This window comes from Oncorhynchus clarkii, unplaced genomic scaffold (assembly GCF_045791955.1).
Source record: "Oncorhynchus clarkii lewisi isolate Uvic-CL-2024 unplaced genomic scaffold, UVic_Ocla_1.0 unplaced_contig_1139_pilon_pilon, whole genome shotgun sequence".
Lineage (NCBI taxonomy): Eukaryota > Metazoa > Chordata > Actinopteri > Salmoniformes > Salmonidae > Oncorhynchus > Oncorhynchus clarkii.
Window position 1 is genome coordinate 281,880 of NW_027260903.1, and position 18,104 is coordinate 299,983.

Here is an 18,104-nt window from a genome sequence, read left to right on the forward strand (position 1 = left end):
CAAAATGACATTTCTCACTCACTCACTCACTCACTCACTCACTCACTCACTCACTCACTCACTCACTCACTCACTCACTCACTCACAATCCCCCCCTTGACTCCATACTTACTGGGTGATGCAGTTCAGGACAATGTTCTTGGCCCTGAAGCCCAGCACTACGAACACCACCAGTGATGCGAGCACTGAGGTCATGAAGTTGATGCAAGAGACCATGAGCGCGTCACGGTGACAGTTGTTGTGGATGGGGTTGTAGGAAGAGTAGGCAATCACAGAGCCGTAGCCCAGGCCCAGGGCAAAGAACACCTGTGTGGCTGCCTGCCGCCACACCTGCACCTCAGCCCAAATTTCTATCTGAGACAGAGAGACAGAGAGAGAGAGAGAGAGAGAGAAAGAGACAAAAGTGAGAGAGAGAAAAAGAGAGAGAGAGAGACAAGAGAGAGAGAGAGAGAGAGAGAGAGAGAGAGAGAGAGAGAGAGAGAAAAGAGAGAGAGAGAGAGAGAGAGAGAGAGAGAGAGAGAGAGAGAGAGAGAGAGAGAGAGAGAGAGAGAGAGAGAGAGAGAGAGAGAGAGAGAGAGAGAGAGAGAGAGAGAGAGAGAGAGAGAGAGAGAGAGAGAGAGAGAGAGAGAGAGAAGAGAGAGAGAGAGAGAGAGAGAGAGAGAGAGAGAGAGAGAGAGAGAGAGAGAGAGAGAGAGAGAGAGAGAGAGAGAGAGAGAGAGAGAGAGAGAGAGAAGAGACAAAAGAGAGAGAGAAGAGAGAGAGAAGAGAGAGAGAGAGAGAGAGAGAGAGAGAGAGAGAGAGAGAGAGAGAAAGAGAGAGAGAGAAAGAGAGAGAGAGAGAGAGAGAGAGAGAGAGAAAGAGAGAGAGAGAGAGAGAGAGAGAGAGAGAGAGAGAGAGAGAGAGAGAGAGAGAGAGAGAGAGAAAGAGAGAGAGAGAGAGAGAGAGAGAGAGAGAGAGAGAGAGAGAGAGAGAGAGAGAGAGAGAGAGAGAGAGAGAGAGAGAAGAGAGAGAGAGAGAGAGAGAGAGAGAGAGAGAGAGAGAGAGAGAGAGAGAGAGAGAGAGAGAGAGAGAGAGAGAGAGAGAGAGAGAGAGAGAGAGAGAAGAGAGAGAGAGAAAGAGAGAGAGAGACAAAAAGAGAGAGAGAGAGAGAGAGAGAGAGAGAGAGAGAGAGAGAGAAAGAGACAAAAGAGAGAGAGAGAGAGAGAGAGAGAGAAAGAGAGAGAGAGAGAGAGAGAGAGAGAGAGAGAGAGAGAGAGAGAGAGAGAGACAAAAGAGAGAGAGAAAGAGAGAGAGAGAGAGAGAGAGAGAGAGAGAGAAAAGAGAGAGAGAGAGAGAGAGAGAGAGAGAGTGAGTGACAGCATAAGACTAAATTCTATTCTATTTATATTCTGTCAATTCAGGAAGTGAATAGAATTTTTTTTTTTTTATTATTCTTGTTTTTAAGCATCTTTGTACATCTTTGAGATTCTACTTGTAATTAAAAGCGCAAAATCAATGAAATATATTATTATTATTGTTATTATTGTACTTACTTTAGGGTAGAACATGTAGGCGATTCCCTCCTTGGCTCCATCCAGCATCAAGCCTCTGACGAGGAAGATGAACAGCACAGCATAGGGGAAGACTGAGGAGAAATACATCACCTAAGGAAAAGACAATTACAATTAGGAACCATCACTTATTTTAATGGAGATTGTAAAATATGTCTATGGATTTAGGAGAGGTTGTATTTCTCCAGCCCCATTCCTCAGCTGTATACCAGGACAGGTGGTGGGGTTGCCGCTTTGTTGTTTTTCCAATTTCAGAATGTATCTTTAACTTTACCTATAGGTAGATATAGGGCTGGGTTCATGGACACAGACTAAGTACCATAAGATATTGGATTAAATCAATATTTATCAAAAGACATTCTACATTCTCTTTTAAAAACTATACATGAAAAAAAAACATTTAACAAGACAAGGTCAACGAAGGAGGACATTAACATTAACATTAAACAATTTAAAAGTAACATATGCCAAAAACAGAATTCAGTCACTTTCCTTCACAGCTAGCGTGTTAACTACTAGCCTACCATAATCATGGTTAGTGGTTGCCGGGGGCGACACTACTGAGGGTCAAGGCAGGTGGTGACCCGTTATACTGTTTGTAACATGCTATATGTTGTGAAAAAGATGAACTGAGAGCGTCCTTACCTTGGCAGAGGACTTGATGCCTTTGATCATGGCTAGACAGACGATGGCCCAGGCAGCCAGCAGACAGCCCGTCATGATGGGGTTAAACTCACCAGACTCATCGATGGAGTCTGTGATGTCTAGAGCCTTCCGGAACCAGAAGTATGAGGTTGGGGAGCTACCTAAGCATTCCTTTACTGACAGACAGAGAGAGCGAGGGATAGAGAGAGAAGGAGGGAGAGGAAGTGAGAGATAGAGAGGGGGAGTGAGAGAGAGTGAGTGAGAGAGAGGGAGAGAGATTTATAGTTTACATACACAAACCCTGCTTTTGTAGAATACAACGTGTCCATTACACATCTAAACACAAATAAGGAGAAGCATGATATGAACCACACACACACACACACACACACACACACACACACACACACACACACACACACACACACTTGTACAACTAACCTTGTGGGGACAAAATACTATACTACATGCACACACACAGCTAGTGAATACCAGTGTTATTGGTGGTCATGTTGATGGGACATTGCTCCCAGGGTAGAGGATACTGGAAGGAGTTGCCCATGTAGAAGAGACTCCATGCGATGATGACATTGTAGTAGAGAGCCACAAAGAAACACACCTGAGGAAGGAAGACAGGGTTAATGCAGTATTTAACATGCTAGCTGCACCTGAGGAAGGAAGACAGGGTTAATGCAGTATTTAACATGCTAGCTGCACCTGAGGAAGGAAGACAGGGTTAATGCAGTATTTAACATGCTAGCTGCACCTGAGGAAGGAAGACAGGGTTAATGCAGTATTTAACATGCTAGCTGCACCTGAGGAAGGAATACAGGGTTAATGCAGTATTTAACATGCTAGCTGCACCTGAGGAAGGAAGACAGGGTTAATGCAGTATTTAACATGCTAGCTGCACCTGTAGACTTCCAGTCATTGCAAATCAAATCAAACTTTATTTGTCACATGCGTCAAATACAACAAGTACCGTGAAATGCTTACTGACAAGCCCTTAACCAACAGCGCAGTTCAAGACGAGTTCAGAAAATATTTACCAAATAAACTCATGTAAAAAATAATAAAAGTAACACAATAAAATAACAATAATGAGGCTATATACAGGGTGTACCGGTACCGAGTCAGTGTGGGGGCTATATACAGGGTGTACCGGTACCGAGTCAGTGTGGAGGCTATATACAGGGTGTACCGGTACCGAGTCAGTGTGGGGGCTATATACAGGGTGTACCGGTACCGAGTCAGTGTGGAGGCTATATACAGGGGGTACTGGTACCGAGTCAGTGTGGGGGCTATATACAGGGTGTACCGGTACCGAGTCAGTGTGGAGGCTATATACAGGGGGTACCGGTACCGAGTCAGTGTGGGGGCTATATACAGGGGGTACCGGTACCGAGTCAGTGTGGGGGCTATATACAGGGGGTACCGGTACCGAGTCAGTGTGGGGGCTATATACAGGGGGTACCGGTACCGAGTCAGTGTGGGGGCTATATACAGGGGGTACCGGTACCGAGTCAGTGTGGAGGCTATATAAAGGGGGTACCAGTACCGAGTCAGTGTGGGGGCTATATACAGGGGGTACCGGTACCGAGTCAGTGTGGGGGCTATATACAGGGGGTACCGGTACCGAGTCAGTGTGGGGGCTATATACAGGGGGTACCGGTACCGAGTCAGTGTGGGGGCTATATACAGGGGGTACCGGTACCGAGTCAGTGTGGGGGCTATATACAGGGGGTACCGGTACCGAGTCAGTGTGGGGGCTATATACAGGGGGTACCGGTACCGAGTCAGTGTGGGGGCTATATACAGGGGGTACCGGTACCGAGTCAGTGTGGGGGCTATATACAGGGGGTACCGGTACCGAGTCAGTGTGGGGGCTATATACAGGGGGTACCGGTACCGAGTCAGTGTGGGGGCTATATACAGGGGGTACCGGTACCGAGTCAGTGTGGGGGCTATATACAGGGGGTACCGGTACCGAGTCAGTGTGGGGGCTATATACAGGGGGTACCGGTACCGAGTCAGTGTGCAGGGGTACAGGTTAGTCGAGGTAATTTGTATATGTAGGTGAAGTGTGGGGGCTATATACAGGGGGTACCGGTACCGAGTCAGTGTGCAGGGGTACAGGTTAGTCGAGGTAATTTGTATATGTAGGTGAAGGGTGAAGGGTGAAGTGACTATACATATAATAAAACTGCAAGTAGTAGCAGTTAGCAGCGCTAACGCTAGTTAACAATGGCTCGCAAAACTAAATTAAACTTCCTTCAAACTGTATGCAGGGACATCAAATCACAAAGTTCTCTGACTCTGGGTAAGTAATTCCTAAAGTATCACACTATCCCTTTAAATATTGTTATAGCAGCTCCCTGACATCAGCACTGACAGAATGAGTATGAATAGGGTGTCAGTGTTAAGCAATAGGGTGACGCTGGGCCAATTGTGCGCCACCCCATGGGTATCCCGGTCGCGGCCGGCTGTGACAGAGCCTGGACTCTTACCCAGAATCTCTAGTGGCACAGCGGGAGAGAGCACTGCCCCACTCAGGAGGCCCTAGGCTGTCAGTGTTAACCAATAGGGTGTCAGTGCATAAGTCATACTAACACAGGGGAGAGAGGAGTGTGCAACTACTTCTCACACATTAGAAAGAGATCGTTCCCCTAACCCCAGACAGACAGACAGACAGACAGACACACACACACACAGACACAAACCTCTAGGCTTCTCGAGCCACACAGGTGTACGAGTCAGTTTGTTTTGTATCTCTGTTTACCAGACATGAGGTGACTAAAAAGTTAATTATGGAGTGATCTCTCACTATAACTATGCTGTTTCTATGACCTCCTGCATGGTTAAACTAAGTTGACTGATTCTGACTGATAGACTACACCAGTCTACTTCTGCAAGCTGTTCTGCTGTTCTTCTTTGCCTCAGGGCTTAAGGTTAGGTTCCAAACACGTCCACAGTCATTGGTGCAGGACCTGTTAACAACACTAGGAGCCATAATCACACTGTTGACTGATATTATGGATATTTATGCATATTCAAATATGCATTCTGCATGCATGGAGCTGTTTTTAACTTACCTGGAAATCTAGTCAACAGGTTTATTGTGTCGGGTCCTGGTCTATTTTTTTGCCTTCACCACAGATCTATAGCCTCAACATTAGGCCTTAACCGTCACCCTGGTGACAATGCTTGGCTCCCAAAACATTTCTGTCAGGCCAGGGAACAGCCTATGTTCCAGTGTTTCTAATTCCTGAGAACGTTCCTTTTGAAAACATTGTAGGAACAGTCTAGCAACATTGTGACAAATCAAGGGGCATGGAAGGAGGTTCCTTGTATTTTGCTCAATTGCCCTCAGCTATGTTTAGACGGTTGTAGTTCATGTTTTGCTGCGTTCTAGTGTACCATAATATATGGCTTTCTTATTCTTGACACTTCTCCCAGTCATATTTAAGGTTAGAACTACCTTTCTAAGTGTTATGATGCTTCTAGCTTGGAGTTGTATTTTTATGATAACATAGCTACAGTATTTCACTTTTGAATGTGTATAGTATTGCTTACTAGGTGTGTCCAATCAATTGTGTAACCACTCCCTCTTCCAATTAGGGCTAATTGGAAAATCTGTTCAAAGAGGACATTGTATTATTTCTTTGTACTCCCTGACGAAGGCCATGCAGCCCGAAACGCGTCAGATTTTTAAAACCTTGTTTCTATTGAACATGCCATACCAATAAAGGCCTTTTTCATCAATTATATGAAGAGTGCCTTGGTCCTCCTTTCTTTTTGATGACCAATTCACCCCTTTTACCAAAGAGCACCTTCTATCTCCCAAAATGTACTATTGTGTACCTTAGTAGCGCTTCCCTTCCTCCTCTTTCTACGAGGTTCCTTGTATGTTGAATAATGACGAAGTCAAAATGTTCCTTCAGCCATCGTCCAAATGTTTCTCATGACAAGCAGAAGAAATAAATAACATTTTCTTGTACCGCAACCAAACACCAAAATGGTAACCAACCAAACACCAGAATGGTAACCAACCAAACACCAGAATGGTAACCAACCAAACACCAGAATGGTAACCAACCAAACACCAGAATGGTAACCAACCAAACACCAGAATGGTAACCAACCAAACACCAAAATGGTAACCAACCAAACACCAGAATGGTAACCAACCAAACACCAGAATGGTAACCAACCAAACACCAAAATGGTAACCAACCAAACACCAAAATGGTAACCAACCAAACACCAAAATGGTAACCAACCAAACACCAAAATGGTAACCAACCAAACACCAAAATGGTAACCAACCAAACACCAAAATGGTAACCAACCAAACACCAGAATGGTAACCAACCAAACACCAGAATGGTAACCAGATGAAAGCAGTCCCAACCAAACACCAGAATGGTAACCAACCAAACACCAGAATGGTAACCAGATGAAAGCAGTCCCAACCAAACACCAGAATGGTAACCAACCAAACACCAGAATGGTAACCAGATGAAAGCAGTCCCAACCAAACACCAGAATGGTAATCAGATGAAAGCAGTGCCAACCAAACACCAGAATGGTAATCAGATGAAAGCAGTGCCAACCAAACACCAGAATGGTAATCAGATGAAAGCAGTCTCTGTGTGTGGTGGGAATGTGTATTGTTAGTTAGTTGAGAAACTAGTCCCTGTGTGTGGTGGGAATGTGTATTGTTAGTTAGTTGAGAAACTAGTCCCTGTGTGTGGTGGGAATGTGTATTGTTAGTTAGTTGAGAAACTAGTCCCTGTGTGTGGTGGGAATGTGTATTGTTAGTTAGTTGAGAAACTAGTCCCTGTGTGTGGTGGGAATGTGTATTGTTAGTTAGTTGAGAAACTAGTCCCTGTGTGTGGTGGGAATGTGTATTGTTAGTTAGTTGAGAAACTAGTCCCTGTGTGTGGTGGGAATGTGTATTGTTAGTTAGTTGAGAAACTAGTCCCTGTGTGTGGTGGGAATGTGTATTGTTAGTTAGCTGAGAAACTAGTCCCTGTGTGTGGTGGGAATGTGTATTGTTAGTTAGTTGAGAAACTAGTCCCTGTGTGTGGTGGGAATGTGTATTGTTAGTTAGTTGACAAAATGTGCATCCCAAATGGCACTCTATTTACCTATAAAGTGCAGCACTACTTTTGACCAGGACCTATTGGGGCTCTGCCTCTCTGGTCAAAAGTAGTGCACTACAGATCTATCATCTTAATTTAATCACTCTGTTGTTGCAGATCATTTTCCTGCACAGGAAAAGGAAACGCTCATTTTTGCAGGAAATGCTCATTTTTGTGAATTCAAATTTTAAAAAGGCTTCTAACGTTTGTAATTTCCACTTTAACATTTCAGACCTGATTTTCCCTACATAAATGTCCATTAATTATAATCCACATAATAATTGACATTTCCTGTTGCAGCAGGATTATTTTCCTGCTGTGAGAAGCAGGTTCAAATTAAGGTACGGCATCTGTACATACAGTATGAAATAGGGTGCCATTTGGGACCAACCCCTGTTGTGATCACCATGCAGCTGGAGTAGCCGATACCAGCCAACCTGTTGTGCTCACCATGCAGCTGGAGTAGCCGATACCGGCCATCCTGTTGTGCTCACCATGCAGCTGGAGTAGCCGATACCGGCCAACCTGTTGTTCTCACCATGCAGCTGGAGTAGCCGATACCGGCCAACCTGTTGTGCTCACCATGCAGCTGGAGTAGCCGATACCGGCCAACCTGTTGTTCTCACCATCTAGCTGGAGTAGCCGATACCATCCAACCTGTTGTGCTCACCATGCAGCTGGAGTAGCCGATACCGGCCAACCTGTTGTTCTCACCATGCAGCTGGAGTAGCCGATACCGGCCAACCTGTTGTTCTCACCATGCAGCTGGAGTAGCCGATACCGGCCAGCTTAGGGGAGATGTGCTTCCACACACCGATGCTGCCCTGACGGATACACTGGCCCGCAGCCAGCTCCATGAAGAACAGGGGAACCCCCACCACCAACAACAGCATGACATAGAGAACCATGAATGCGCCTGCCAGGAGAAGAGAGAGGGAGAGGAGGCAGAGAGTTAAAGGGGAAATCTGCAGTTCACTGTTTCGGTAAACAGCTGAGGGATGGGGTTGGAGAAATGTAACCACTCTCAGATTCAAAGACATAGCTATGATCCAAGGACTGACAATCCATAAGATTAAAACATATATAGTTTACAATTGCATTGTTTACAAACAAATGAACAAAACAAGCTTATTTCTTGAGTTTTGGAATTAGACAGTTGAACTAAGGTCATGAGGCATTTTTAAGTTATTGATAAGGGAATGTATATGTTTAGAGTAATAATAAGAGAATCTGAATGACATTAAGAGTAATGACTAAAGTATTTCACCCTAATAGTTACAGAAGCTTAGACAATGTGTTTAGACATAATTCTAGAATATTGTGAGTCAGTGGGAACATTGTGTTTGTGTGTGATAAAGAGGAACTTGACAACAGACATGTTTTGGTACTGTGAGACCAAAGACAGGAGATAAAGTTCCTCCACCCAGGGAGGAACAGATGCGCTTGTAGACTTGTAGGTGCTTGTAGGAGTTATATAAAAGGCTATGCGCATTATATGATTTTTAGAGCTCTCATGAATAAACTACAATGAACCTTTTGCATAAGCTGAGTCTTGGCCTAATTATTATTAAATTATTATTAAACCCAAGGTCTTACAAACCTCGGGAATTAGTCAAAGCTTTAATAATTGTTAGTTATTATCATTGGGATTGAAAATTCTCGTGCAAATTCATTACTTAAAAATCATACAATGTGATTTTCTGGATTTTTGTTTTAGATTCCGTCTCTCAGTGTACCTATGATAAATATTACAGACCTCTACATGCTTTGTAAGTAGGAAAACCTGCAAAATCGGCAGTGTATAAAATACTTGTTCTCCCCACTGTATCATGAAAAGATAAGTCCCAAAATGTATGTAGCAATCGCAGATTGACCCTTTAAGATACAAAGTTATGCCTCAGATGGAGAGATTCTGTAAGAGTTGAATGGAGATGGAGCTAGATAGAGAATGAATGGGGTTAACGAGAGAGAGATATTGAAAATATATAGATTTTTTTTTATTTAACCTTTATTTAACTAGACCCTCCCCTAACCCCAACAACGCTGGTACCATTGTGCCTTGCCCTACGGGACTCCCAATCACTGCAGTTTGTGATACAGCCCAGGATCGAACCATGGTCTGTAGTGACGCCTCTAGCCCGTTGCGCCACTCAAGAGAAAGAGACTGAATGGGGTTAGAGAGATAACAGATGGAAAAACAAGAGTGAAGGAGTCAGGGGAGGGAGAGATGCAACAATGGAATAAAGTAGAGAGGAAAAAAGAGAGAGAGAGAGAGAGAGAGAGTGAATGGGGTTAGACAGAGAACAGATGGAAAAACACGAGTGAAGGAGACAGGGGAGGGAGAGATAAAACATTGGAATAAAGTAGAGAGTAAGAGAGAGAGGGAGAGAGGGAGGGAGGGGGGGGGCGAGTTAGAGAGAAAGAAACCTACTTCTTCAAAAAGTATCTGATAGTGATGGTTCTAGTCCCACAGCATGAAGTCTGAAAGTGATGGTTCTAGTCCCACAGCATGAAGTCTGAAAGTGATGGTTCTAGTCCCCCAGCATGAAGTCTGAAAGTGATGGTTCTAGTCCCACAGCATGAAGTCTGAAAGTGATTGGTTCTAGTCCCACAGCATGAAGTCTGAAAGTGATGGTTCTAGTCCCACAGCATGAAGTCTGATAGTGATGGTTATAGTCCCACAGCATGAAGTCTGAAAGTGATTGGTTCTAGTCCCACAGCATGAAGTCTGAAAGTGATGGTTCTAGTCCCACAGCATAAAGTCTGAAAGTGATGGTTCTAGTCCCACAGCATGAAGTCTGAAAGTGATGGTTCTAGTCCCACAGCATGAAGTCTGAAAGTGATTGGTTCTAGTCCCACAGCATGAAGTCTGATAGTGATGGTTCTAGTCCCACAGCATGAAGTCTGAAAGTGATTGGTTGTAGTCCCACAGCATGAAGTCTGAAAGTGATGGTTCTAGTCCCACAGCATGAAGTCTGATAGTGATGGTTCTAGTCCCACAGCATGAAGTCTGAAAGTGATGGTTCTAGTCCCACAGCATGAAGTCTGAAAGTGATGGTTCTAGTCCCACAGCATGAAGTCTGAAAGTGATGGTTCTAGTCCCACAGCATGAAGTCTGAAAGTGATGGTTCTAGTCCCACAGCATGAAGTCTGATAGTGATGGTTCTAGTCCCACAAAATGAAGTCTGAAAGTGATGGTTCTAGTCCCACAGCATAAAGACTGAAAGTTATAGTTCTAGTCCCAAAGCATGAAGTCTGAAACTGATGGTTCTAGTCCCACAGCATGAAGTCTGAAAGTGATGGTTCTAGTCCCACAGCATGAAGTCTGAAAGTGATGGTTCTAGTCCCACAGCATGAAGTCTGAAAGTGATGGTTCTAGTCCCACAGCATGAAGTCTGAAAGTGATGGTTCTAGTCCCACAGCATGAAGTCTGAAAGTGATGGTTCTAGTCCCACAGCATGAAGTCTGAAAGTGATGGTTCTAGTCCCACAGCATGAAGTCTGAAAGTGATGGTTCTAGTCCCACAGCATAAAGTCTGAAAGTGATGGTTCTAGTCCCACAGCATGAAGTCTGAAAGTGATGGTTCTAGTCCCACAGCATGAAGTCTGAAAGTGATGGTTCTAGTCCCGCAGCATGAAGTCTGAAAGTGATGGTTCTAGTCCCACAGCATGAAGTCTGATAGTGATGGTTCTAGTCCCACAGCCTGAAGTCTGAAAGTGATGGTTCTAGTCCCACAGCATGAAGTCTGATAGTGATGGTTCTAGTCCCACAGCATGAAGTCTGAAAGTGATGGTTCTAGTCCCACAGCATGAAGTCTGAAAGTGATGGTTCTAGTCCCACAGCATGAAGTCTGATAGTGATGGTTCTAGTCCCACAGCATGAAGTCTGAAAGTGATGGTTCTAGTCCCACAGCATGAAGTCTGATAGTGATGGTTCTAGTCCCACAGCATGAAGTCTGAAAGTGATGGTTCTAGTCCCACAGCATGAAGTCTGATAGTGATGGTTCTAGTCCCACAGCATGAAGTCTGAAAGTGATGGTTCTAGTCCCACAGCATCAAGTCTGATAGTGATGGTTCTAGTCCCACAGCATGAAGTCTGAAAGTGATGGTTATAGTCCCACAGCATAAAGTCTGAAAGTGATGGTTCTAGTCCCCCAGCATGAAGTCTGAAAGTGATGGTTCTAGTCCCACAGCATGAAGTCTGAAAGTGATGGTTCTAGTCCCACAGCATGAAGTCTGAAAGTGATGGTTCTAGTCCCACAGCATGAAGTATGAAAGTGATGGTTCTAGTCCCACAGCATGAAGTCTGATAGTGATGGTTCTAGTCCCACAAAATGAAGTCTGAAAGTGATGGTTCTAGTCCCACAGCATAAAGACTGAAAGTTATAGTTCTAGTCCCAAAGCATGAAGTCTGAAACTGATGGTTCTAGTCCCACAGCATGAAGTCTGAAAGTGATGGTTCTAGTCCCACAGCATGAAGTCTGAAAGTGATGGTTCTAGTCCCACAGCATGAAGTCTGAAAGTGATGGTTCTAGTCCCACAGCATGAAGTCTGAAAGTGATGGTTCTAGTCCCACAGCATGAAGTCTGAAAGTGATGGTTCTAGTCCCACAGCATGAAGTCTGAAAGTGATGGTTCTAGTCCCACAGCATGAAGTCTGAAAGTGATGGTTCTAGTCCCACAGCATAAAGTCTGAAAGTGATGGTTCTAGTCCCACAGCATGAAGTCTGAAAGTGATGGTTCTAGTCCCACAGCATGAAGTCTGAAAGTGATGGTTCTAGTCCCGCAGCATGAAGTCTGAAAGTGATGGTTCTAGTCCCACAGCATGAAGTCTGATAGTGATGGTTCTAGTCCCACAGCCTGAAGTCTGAAAGTGATGGTTCTAGTCCCACAGCATGAAGTCTGATAGTGATGGTTCTAGTCCCACAGCATGAAGTCTGAAAGTGATGGTTCTAGTCCCACAGCATGAAGTCTGAAAGTGATGGTTCTAGTCCCACAGCATGAAGTCTGATAGTGATGGTTCTAGTCCCACAGCATGAAGTCTGAAAGTGATGGTTCTAGTCCCACAGCATGAAGTCTGATAGTGATGGTTCTAGTCCCACAGCATGAAGTCTGAAAGTGATGGTTCTAGTCCCACAGCATGAAGTCTGATAGTGATGGTTCTAGTCCCACAGCATGAAGTCTGAAAGTGATGGTTCTAGTCCCACAGCATGAAGTCTGATAGTGATGGTTCTAGTCCCACAGCATGAATAGTGATGGTTCTAGTCCCACAGCATGAAGTCTGAAAGTGATGGTTATAGTCCCACAGCATAAAGTCTGAAAGTGATGGTTCTAGTCCCCCAGCATGAAGTCTGAAAGTGATGGTTCTAGTCCCACAGCATGAAGTCTGAAAGTGATGGTTCTAGTCCCCCAGCATGAAGTCTGAAAGTGATGGTTCTAGTCCCACAGCATGAAGTCTGAAAGTGATGGTTCTAGTCCCACAGCATGAAGTCTGAAAGTGATGGTTCTAGTCCCACAGCATGAAGTCTGATAGTGATGGTTCTAGTCCCACAGCCTGAAGTCTGAAAGTGATGGTTCTAGTCCCACAGCATGAAGTCTGATAGTGATGGTTCTAGTCCCACAGCATGAAGTCTGAAAGTGATGGTTCTAGTCCCACAGCATGAAGTCTGAAAGTGATGGTTCTAGTCCCACAGCATGAAGTCTGATAGTGATGGTTCTAGTCCCACAGCATGAAGTCTGAAAGTGATGGTTCTAGTCCCACAGCATGAAGTCTGATATTGATGGTTCTAGTCCCACAGCATGAAGTTTGAAAGTGATGGTTCTAGTCCCACAGCATGAAGTCTGATAGTGATGGTTCTAGTCCCACAGCATGAAGTCTGAAAGTGATGGTTCTAGTCCCACAGCATCAAGTCTGATAGTGATGGTTCTAGTCCCACAGCATGAAGTCTGAAAGTGATGGTTATAGTCCCACAGCATAAAGTCTGAAAGTGATGGTTCTAGTCCCCCAGCATGAAGTCTGAAAGTGATGGTTCTAGTCCCACAGCATGAAGTCTGAAAGTGATGGTTCTAGTCCCCCAGCATGAAGTCTGAAAGTGATGGTTCTAGTCCCACAGCATGAAGTCTGAAAGTGATTGGTTCTAGTCCCTCAGCATGAAGTCTGATAGTGATGGTTCTAGTCCCACAGCATAAAGTCTGAAAGTGATGGTTCTAGTCCCACAGCATGAAGTCTGAAAGTGATGGTTCTAGTCCCACAGCATGAAGTCTGAAAGTGATGGTTCTAGTCCCACAGCATGAAGTCTGAAAGTGATGGTTCTAGTCCCACAGCATGAAGTCTGAAAGTGATGGTTCTAGTCCCACAGCATAAAGTCTGAAAGTGATGGTTCTAGTCCCACAGCATGAAGTCTGAAAGTGATGGTTCTAGTCCCACAGCATGAAGTCTGAAAGTGATGGTTCTAGTCCCACAGCATGAAGTCTGAAAGTGATGGTTCTAGTCCCACAGCATAAAGTCTGAAAGTGATGGTTCTAGTCCCCCAGCATAAAGTCTGAAAGTGATGGTTCTAGTCCCACAGCATAAAGTCTGAAAGTGATGGTTCTAGTCCCACAGCATGAAGTCTGAAAGTGATGGTTCTAGTCCCCCAGCATGAAGTCTGAAAGTGATGGTTCTAGTCCCCCAGCATAAAGTCTGAAAGTGATGGTTCTAGTCCCACAGCATGAAGTCTGAAAGTGATGGTTCTAGTCCCACAGCATGAAGTCTGAAAGTGATGGTTCTAGTCCCACAGCATAAAGTCTGAAAGTGATGGTTCTAGTCCCACAGCATGAAGTCTGAAAGTGATGGTTCTAGTCCCACAGCATGAAGTCTGAAAGTGATGGTTCTAGTCCCACAGCATGAAGTCTGAAAGTGATGGTTCTAGTCCCACAGCATGAAGTCTGAAAGTGATGGTTCTAGTCCCACAGCATGAAGTCTGAAAGTGATGGTTCTAGTCCCCCAGCATGAAGTCTGAAAGTGATGGTTCTAGTCCCACAGCATAAAGTCTGAAAATGATGGTTCTAGTCCCGCAGCATAAAGTCTGAAAGTGATGGTTCTAGTCCCGCAGCAGAAAGTCTGAAAGTGATGGTTCTAGTCCCGCAGCATGAAGTCTGAAAGTGATGGTTCTAGTCCCCCAGCATAAAGTCTGAAAGTGATGGTTCTAGTCCCCCAGCATAAAGTCTGAAAGTGATGGTTCTAGTCCCACAGCATTAAGTCTGAAAGTGATGGTTATAGTCCCACAGCATGAAGTCTGATAGTGATGGTCCTAGTCCCACAGCATAAAGTCTGATAGTGATGGTCCTAGTCCCACATAATAAGGACTGAAAGTGCTGGTTGTAATAATAATTAGTGATAAAACGTTTGTTGATTAATTTATTGTGTATTGTGTATCTAGTGGTTAGAGCATTGGGCTAGTAACCGAAAGGTTGCTGGATCAAATCCCCGAGCTGACAAGGTAAAAATCTGTTGTTCTGCCCCTGAGCGTGTCAGTTTTTTTTGTATTTTATTAGGATCCCCATTAGCTGTTGCAAAAGCAGCAGCTACTCTTCCTGAGGTCCACACAAAACATGAAATATAATACAGAATGACATAATACAGAACATTAATAGATAAGAACAGCTCAAGGACAGAACAACATACATTTTTTTAAAGACACATTGATACGTAGCCTACATATCAATGCATACACACACACTATCTAGGTCAAACAGGAGAGAGGCGTTGTGCCGTGAGGTTTTGCTTTATCTGTTTTTTTAAACCAGGTTTGATGTTTATTTGATCAATATAAGATGGAAGTTCCATGCAGTAAGGAATCTATATAATACTGTAGGCTTTCTTGAATATGGGGACTGTGATAAGACCCCTTTTGTGGCATGTCTGGTGGGATAAGTGTGTGTGTCAAAGCTGTGTGTAAGATGACTATGCAAACAATTTGGGATGTTGACTATGCAAACAATGTTTGTTATAAAAAGAAGAAGTGATGCAGTCAGTCTCTCCTCAACTCTTAGCCAAGAGAAACTGGCATGCATAGCATTTATATCAACCCTCTAATTACAATTAAGAGCAAAATGTGCCGCTCTGTTCTGGGCCAGCTGCAGCTTAACTAGGTTTTTCCTTGCAGTACTGGACCAAATGACTGGACAATAATCAAGATTAGACAAAACTAGAACCTGCAGAACTTGCTTTTTGGAGTGTGGTGTCAAAAAAGCAGAGCATCTCTTTATTACGACTAGACCTCTCCCCATCTTTACAACCATTGAATCTATATGTCTTGACCATGACAGTTTACAATCTAAGGTAACGCCAAGTAATTTAGTCTCCTCAACTTGTTCAACAGCCACACCATTCATTACCAGAATCAGCTGAGGTCTAGCACTTAAGGAATGATTTGTACCAAATACAATGCTCTTAGTTTTAGAGATGTTCAGGACCAGAACAAACAGACAGCAACTCTTTATTAAGGATTTCAGTGAATTCATTAGCTGTGGTTGCTGATGCATATATAGTTGAATCATCAGCATACATGGACACACATGCTTTGTTTAATGTCAATGGCAGGTCATTGGTAAAAATAGAAAAGAGTAGAGGGCCTAGAGAGCTGCCCTGCGGTATACCACACTTTACATATTTGACATTAGAGAAGATTCCATTAAAGAAAACCCATTGAATTCTATTAGATAGATTGCCATATCGTGGATTCAGAGCTGAGGTTGAAAAGCCATAACACATACATTTTTTCAACAACAGGTTATGGTCAATAATATCAAAGGCTGCACTGAAATCTACAGCTCCCACAATATTATTATTATCAATTTCTTTCAACCAATCATCATTCATTTGTGTCAGTGCAGTACATGTTGAGTGCCCTTCTCTATAAGCATGCTGAAAGTCTGTTGTTAATTTGTTTACAGAGAAATAGCATTGTATTTCATCAAACACAATTTTTTCCAACAGTTTGCTAAGATCTGGCAGCAAGCCTATAGGTCTGCTGTTAGAACCAGTAAAGGCTGCTTTACCACTCTTGGGTAGCGGAATGACTTTGGCTTCCCTCCAGGGAAAGACTTTCCTCTAGACTCAGATTAAAGATCTGACAGATAGGAGTGGATATAGAGTCAGCTACCATCCTCAGTAGGAGTGGCTATAGAGTCAGCTACCATCCTCAGTAGGAGTGGCTATAGAGTCAGCTACCATCCTCAGTAGGAGTGGCTATAGAGTCAGCTACCATCCTCAGTAGGAGTGGCTATAGAGTCAGCTACCATCCTCAGTAGGAGTGGCTATAGAGTCAGCTACCATCCTCAGTAGGAGTGGCTATAGAGTCAGCTACCATCCTCAGTAGGAGTGGCTATAGAGTCAGCTACCATCCTCAGTAGGAGTGGCTATAGAGTCAGCTAGCATCCTCAGTAGGAGTAGATATAGAGTCAGCTACCATCCTCAGTAGTTGTGGCTATAGAGTCAGCTACCATCCTCAGTAGGAGTGGCTATGGAGTCAGCTACCATCCTCAGTAGCTTTCCATCTAAGTTGTCAATGCCAGGAGGTTTGTCATTATTGATCGATAACAATAATTTCCCCACCTCTCCCACACTAACTTTACAAAATTCAAACTAAGTTAACCAACTGTTCCCTGGGCAACAAAGACGTGGATGTCACATTTCAGTTGAATGCAGTCAGTTGTACAACTGACTAGGAATCCCCCCCTTTCCCCCTTTATTTGTGTATTTATGTCAAATATGTCAAATAATTCAGGAATAGCTGCTAAAAGGGTTCTTCGGCTGTCCACATAGAAGAACCCTTTAAAGAACCCTTTTTGGTTCGAGGTTGAACTTTTAGGTTTCATGTAGAACCTTTTAGGTTTCATGTAGAACCCTTTAGGTTTCATGTAGAACCTTTTAGGTTTCATGTAGAACCTTTTAGGTTTCATGTAGAACCTTTTAGGTTTCATGTAGAACCTTTTAGGTTTCATGTAGAACCTTTTAGGTTTCATGTAGAACCTTTTAGGTTTCATGTAGAACCCTTTCCACAGAGGCTTCTACATGGAACCTAAAAGGGTTCTCCTATGGAGACAGCCAAAGAACCCTTTTGGAACCCTTTTTTTCTAAGAGTGCATGTAAAGTTGCCTTATGGAATTTGAAATATACCATTCTCTCCCTCTCTCTCTCTCACTCTCTCTCTCCCTCTCTGCCCCTGTCCTATAGGGCCCACAGGGTAAGACTCACCTCCTCCATTCTGATGGCAGAGGTAGGGGAACCTCCATACGTTCCCCAAGCCCACGCTGAAGCCCACCTGAGCCAGTACATACTGCAGCTTGCTGTCCCACGCCGGGCGGTCGTCTGCATCCCCAGACGACGCCACGCCCCCGGAGGTCCCCTGCATTCCCAAGTCCAGGAGCTCTGCCTCCGACCGACTCTCTCCCATCCTAGTGCCCTCCTCATCGCTAGGCAATGGAGGCTTCTCCATCTAGACAAAGGAAACGAAGAACAGGTGTCCAAACAGGTGTGTGAGTGTGTGTGTGAGTGTCTGAGTGTGTGTGTGTGTGTTTGTGTGTGTGCTACATTGGTTTCTTTTTACATTTTACATTTGAGTCATTGAGCAGACACTTATCCAGAGCGACTAACATTATATCTTATGTTAGGTGTTTGGGACAACCACATATCACAGTTGTATTAAGTAGATCTTCCCTCAGTAAAGAATCTATGAGCAAAGTCAGTGGTAGTGCAGGTGTTAGAGCAGGAAAGGCAAGGGG

General features: G+C 44.1%; 1 protein-coding gene across 2 annotated transcripts in view; it reads right to left on the minus strand.

Annotated features, from left to right (window-relative positions):
* Positions 1–17,818, minus strand: part of LOC139402164 (sodium-dependent neutral amino acid transporter B(0)AT2-like) — a 28,665-nt gene extending 10,847 nt beyond the window's left edge. Inside the window, exons 1-6 of one of the 2 annotated variants that reach the window (XM_071146255.1) lie at positions 17,578–17,818; positions 8,098–8,255; positions 2,688–2,814; positions 2,196–2,371; positions 1,533–1,643; positions 113–354 (exon numbers count right to left, since the gene is read on the minus strand). In XM_071146255.1, the coding sequence (XP_071002356.1) occupies positions 113–354; positions 1,533–1,643; positions 2,196–2,371; positions 2,688–2,814; positions 8,098–8,255; positions 17,578–17,818 (1,055 nt within the window). Of the gene's footprint in view, positions 1–112; positions 355–1,532; positions 1,644–2,195; positions 2,372–2,687; positions 2,815–7,745; positions 7,832–8,097; positions 8,256–17,577 lie in introns of those variants that run through there. The other variant, XM_071146256.1, reaches the window with a different exon arrangement.
* Between the last annotated feature and the right edge of the window lie 286 nt (positions 17,819–18,104).